The sequence below is a fragment of the Euprymna scolopes genome, chromosome 23, assembly GCF_053919585.1.
Source record: "Euprymna scolopes isolate OS-2025 chromosome 23, ASM5391958v1, whole genome shotgun sequence".
In the NCBI taxonomy this organism is placed as follows: domain Eukaryota; kingdom Metazoa; phylum Mollusca; class Cephalopoda; order Sepiida; family Sepiolidae; genus Euprymna; species Euprymna scolopes.
Genome location: NC_136504.1, coordinates 17,859,989 through 17,866,035, shown reverse-complemented (window position 1 = coordinate 17,866,035; position 6,047 = coordinate 17,859,989). Strand labels below are relative to the sequence as shown.

The 6,047-nt window shown below is 30.8% G+C and overlaps 1 protein-coding gene across 1 annotated transcript; it reads right to left on the bottom strand.

The window, feature by feature from the left end:
- Positions 1–5,313: 5,313 nt before the first annotated feature.
- Positions 5,314–5,637, bottom strand: LOC145245593 (protein CFDP2-like). Its single transcript, XM_080107167.1, has one exon. It carries the CDS (start codon positions 5,635–5,637, stop codon positions 5,314–5,316), a length of 324 nt encoding a protein of 107 aa, XP_079963293.1.
- Positions 5,638–6,047: the final 410 nt, after the last annotated feature.

The window sequence follows — 6,047 nt, the reverse complement described above, 5'->3', positions numbered from 1 at the left end:
TCTTCTAACTATTTTGCTTTCCAGTAAGAGCTAAGAAAACAAAAAAAGAAAAACCTAATAATTTTCATAAAACGCATTGAAATTTTATTTTCTACCGACCTATATACTTTTAAAGTGCGGAAACTGAATCTGTTATTGTTAAGTTGTCTTAACAAAAAAAAAAAAAAAAAAAAAAAACTGGTGATCAATGTTTTTGGAGATGATTGCTTAGGTGTGTCAGAATTTGGGGGGAATTTTTGACACCCTTAACACAAAACTGCGAATAAAATATACAAAACTCATAATTTCTCTTTTTAAAGTGGGTTGTTTAATTTCTTTATGGAATATACTTCCAAAATAAACTATTAAAGTTTTTTCAAAAATAATAGAAATATTACTTTTTATTTTTAAAAAAAAGTGTTTACAAAGTGCATGCGCGCGCTCATGCAGTCATTTTTTTCTACGTAATGAAATTAATTGAATTTTAAAAGTTAAATTTTTTTCAATTTAAAAATCTATCAAAATTTTTCTGTTGGTTCAATGTTTAGGATATTTTCAGGTTTAATGTGAAATTTTATGCTCTTTTCAATAAACTGACTATAATATTCTAAACAAACGTTTCTTTTTAATTCATCCCCCCATTTTGAAATGTCTATTAAAAAGAAAATAATTAATTTTCTCACCTAAGGTTTATATATCACAAATTGAAGATAAAAGATCAATAAATAAGATAATCTAATTTAAAACAAAAACAAAAGAATAGTTATGTGCAAATTTATCTGCAAAGTCAAAAGTTTAAAACCTTTTTTAAAAAAAACATGGTTATTTTTTTTTCTAAATGAAACCTCACATTATGAAAATATTGTCCTGTAAAAATTGGACACTTACATCAATTTTTTCTATTTCGATCAATGTTGTATTTTTTAGATTTTTGAAAAAAAAATTAATTGCATAAAGAAGAAATAAAATATTTTAAATCAAAAACTCATGTAATTCTTTAAGAGAATAAAAAATGGAAAATTTGTTGGCGTTTTTCTTTTTTAAAAGTAAACTTTGATGAGTGAAATGTGATCATTTTTTAAATACACTGACGTATTATTAACTAATTTGATTGTTGACAGTGAACACATGTCAGAAATTCAAAGGGGAGATAAGACATATCAGCACTTGAAATGTTTGTTTCTTTATAGAGTTACTACCAGGAAATATATTTGGTCAAATGTGTTGTTTTTACGCGTTTGAAATAATTAATTATGGCGCTTTCCAGCCTCCGTATTTGTCAACTGGAAGAAAGGGAGGCAACTCCGCTCTGTCAACACCTGTTATTAGATTTTAAAATCGCGGTCTTTTCGGATGCTTGCTTAAAAAATTCTTTTATTTAAAAAGTACATGGAATATAAAATATAAATATGGGCAAATTCTTATAAATGAAGAATGGAAGCACCCATTAATTAGTATTTTTATAGGTAAGTGATTTTTTGGAATTTATATATATTTATTATATTTGGAGTAAGCTAAAATTTGTTGAATTTCTTGAAGTCTTTTTTAAAGAAAACTGATTAAAAAAAAATATTGCATATTTTTCTATCAAACCTTTCATTATTTAAAAATTTGGTCTTTGTTCCTTTCATTGAAAAAAAAATTAGAGTTTAAATTACATTTTTCAAGTAGTTATAAGCTTCAAAAGATAGTGAGTCTAATTGTTCAAATTTTTATCACTCATTTTTAATGGCGACATCTAACACTGCTAATGATTGCTTAGCTTGGATAATTCAAGCTGAAAAGATAGTAAAAAGAAAAAAATGACTTACCCTACCACTACCAAATTCGGGGGACTTGCCACTCGACTCGGGATTAGTGGTAGGCAAATATTTATTTATTTATTTATTTATTTATAAACTATTTTTTAAAGGAATAAAGCACCAACAGATAGACAAGCAGCCATTTCGGAGGGTTTTTTTTAAACAAAATTATCTCCCTTTGACTTTAAGAGAGTAATAGGTTAATATTAGCGTCTTCTATCAGTTATTTTAATTTGACTGTAATTTACGCTAGCTCATTATTTTACAAGGAAATGGCTTTCTGCAATGCTCCCAAATAATTTATTTTTTTTACTAAAGACGATGTTTTAGTGAATAAAAAAAATACCAGCAAATTACAATAAATTTAATTAATTACTCAAAAAGAAAATCAAGGGAGATAATTCCATTTTTTTTCGGGGCTAATGCATTTAATTTTTTTTATCCGCTTGTTATTGCAGGTTGCTAATTCTGTCCTTTATGAAAAAATATTACGGTGCTCTTCTAGAATTCGTCATTGCGTCAAGGGAGATAATTTCATTCTACTTAGAAACTCTGATAGGTTGCATTTATTTAGCGTCCTAAATTCTCGTATAAAAAATGATCTAACCTTTTAGTAAAATAGAGTTATCTCCCTCAACACAACGACGACTTCTAAAAGACTATCGCTATTTTATTTATTTATTTATTTATTTATTTATTTATTTATTTATTATATACTTTATTAAAACTTGGCGTTATTACCGTTCTGGATTTGTGGTGAACGTGTGGGAGATCCAGAAAGGTGATAACGCCAAGTTTTAATAAAGTATATAATAAATAAATAAATAAATAAATAAATAAATAAATAAAATATGTTTTGGAGAATTGACTCTGGTCCGTTGGGAGAAAAACAATTTATCTTGTGTTGTTGGATTCTTACTTTCCTAAGTTATCAAAACTTTTTTTTTTTTTTTTTTTTTTAGCTAGCACTTACGGTTATTGTACTCATGTGACCTGCAACCACATCAGTAAAATGAAATGGATATTTTTTTGCTAATTTTCAAACAATATCTTTTTTAGTAGATTTATGTTCGTATTATATTTTTCAAAAACAAAAAAAAATCAGACTCGAATTGTACTTTCATTAAAATAGTTCTTGTTCAAAAGCGACAACTTTTTCTATTTTCAAATACAACTAAATTTCAGAGTTCGGCACTCGAACTGTTATTCAAACTTCTATAAAACGACAAATTTTCAAAGTTTGATTTGCATGTGCATATAAGAAATTCTCCATAGCCCAACAAATTATCACCAAGTGCGAGCTTTGAATGCGTATTTAACTTCTCCATGGCATCAAATTCTGGGTTTTGAATACGTATATAAATTATCCATGGCATGACAAATTTTCACTTTGACTTTCAAATGCACAGTTAACATTCAAATGAATAATCATATGTTAACAAAAAATCGTTTAATTTCTGCCCAAAGTGTATTGAAATATTTAAAGCACATTACATTTAAACACTATTAAACATTTTATGTTTTTATAAAAATAACTTCCGCCTAAGTGTTTAAATGCACATACTTTAAATTATCCATAGCATGGCGAATTGACTTCTAAATTTGCCTCCAACATTTAATCATATTCCAACACGTTCACTTCACGAGTCATAATGACAATTAAAAAGGAAAATCCAATGAATCCTACCAGGAGTTTTTAAAATTCTACACCAATTCTCTCGACCCTCAATTTTTTAAAGGTTGACGCAAATCATTTCAATTTTTCTCCTTCTCAACATCTTCAAACCTCGACACGATACATTCAATCTTTTTCCTTTTTCAATGCCTTCAACTTTAAAATCTTGACGCGTATCATGTAATATTCCCAGTCTCTCGACACTTTCAATTTTTTAAGTTCTTCATCAAAATAGATTAAACTGGACTCTTGTCACCTTTCGACCGCCATTATAATTTCCGATCCATTCAGTCCGGTTCTTCCAACTCGCTATCTTGATTTCAGGTCTTTTATTACATCATTTTGGCATGTAAATTTTGACAGGCAAATTACTGCATATCAAACTACAATACATTAAATATATATCAACATGCAGCCCTGCCTCACATCTCTGCAGATTGATTTATATCGACTGATATAACTGTCTACTCTAATGGCTGCCTCCTGTTCCTAATATATGTTTCTGGGAACTCAAAGATCTTTCCCATCGATGTATAGCCCTACTAGAATATCAAACAAGCCAGAGTGTTGTACTTTGTCGAACGCTTTCGAATAATCAATGAAGCAGAAGTACAGGTCTTTCAAAATTTTGATGGATCTTTCCATGAGAGTTTTTGATATGAAGATTGCACTTCTGGTGTCTTTGTATGCCATGAATCCAAATTGCGTTTCTGATATTTCTGGGAGTACTTTATTTCTCATTCTCTTCATGAGTATTCGTAAAAGAACCTTGATGAGGTGACTCATATGACTGATTGTACGATGTTGGTCACATTCAACTGTGCCCGGTTTCTTAGGGATTGTAATGTAGATGGTCTTCTTCATATATGTTGGAATCTCTCCTGTGTCATAAATATTGTTCAGTAATTTTGTGACTGCCTAAATTCCCCCTTTGCTGTTATCAATTCAAAGGGGATTATCATCAGATCATGACACCTTACAACTTTTCATCTTGTTGAGTGCATGTCTCACTTCTTCTTCCATGATTATATGGCCATCTTTGTTGCTAATATGAGGAGGTGAATCTCTCTTATCATGGTATAATGCTTCAATGTATTCTGAGCACCTGATAAGGATATCTTCTTTTTCCATGACTATTTCTCTATCTATCGACTTTATGCAACCTGTTTTTGCAGATGTTTTTTTCTTTGACACATCTTGTATCTTTTCATGCATACGTTTGCTACCAAAATTTGCATTCGTTTTGATTTCCTTGCATATTTATCCATTCCTCCTTGGCTTCATTACATTTTTTTCTTAACCTGTTTGTCGAGTTGTTTATACTTATTTTCATCAACTTTTGCCTTTCTCCTGTTTTCCATTAGTTCCAAAATCTCATTGCTTCTATTTGTGTGTTCTTTTACTGCTTCACTGATGCTCTTTTTCATAATCTGCCATTTTTTCTCTGTAGTGTTGAGTTGATGTAGGCCATTGAATTTGTTTCTAACTTTGATCTTGTATTTTTCTTTAATTTCCTCATCAGTTTTTATCATGTTTATTTGCAGTTTTGATTTTCTTTTTGCTTTTGACAACTTTTTCACTTTTAGGCGCATTGTCCTGGCATGGATTTACAAGAGTTACAGAAGCGTTCTTGAATCAAAATATAATCTGTTGGACTTCTGGTTCTATCGCCAGGGCTTTTCCACGTCCAGCATCTTCTTGGATGATTTTTAAATCATATATTCATGACTGCCAACTTTTGTTCTTTGCATCATTCCTTGAGCTGCTCTCTACTTTCATTCCTCACTCATACCCCAAATGGGTCAACTGTTGTTTCATCTTTTCCTTTTCCTACTTTTGAATTGAACTCACCCATTATTATTCTGATATCTTCATTGCCTTTTCAAAATTTTCATAAAACTCTTCAATTTCTGCATTATCTTTATCAGCTGTTGGTGCATATACTTGCACTATTCCAATGTCGAAAGGTGTACCTTCAAGTTTTACTATCAATACTCTGTCATTGACAGTCCAGAAACCTTTGATGGCCTTTGAGGGTGATTTATTTAGAATCATGCCAACTCCTTTTTGGTGTTTATCTCCTCCAGAGTAAAGAATGGTGTAGTTATCGGATGTTATGCCGCCTGCTCCTTTCGATCTCACTTCTGACAGTCCTAGTAAATTGAAGTTCGTTCTTTCCATTTCCTGTTTAAAAATTTTCTATTTTCCTTTTCGTAGCATATTCAGTCCGTTCCATGTACCCATTATGAAAAGTTTTCTGATGCAGATAGTCGCTGGATGACGATGGAGGGTTACCTGTTGCATATTATTGACTATATCAAGAAAGGAACTTTTGGATAGACTGGAAGTCCCATTCACACTGTTATCTGTATTGTTTTTTTTTCTGATTGCCATAACATGCTTTGCAGAAGTATACTTATAGTAGACTGCAATTACTTTCTATAGGAGCAGTGCTATAGAGCTGTACTAAGCAGAGTGTCATAGCTGTTGTACTCATATAGTATCATCTGCCTTACACGCTGAAATACTGACCAGCTCCCAAAAACTATTCAGTTGCTCAACACATCATCTATCACTTGCTTTCCACGACT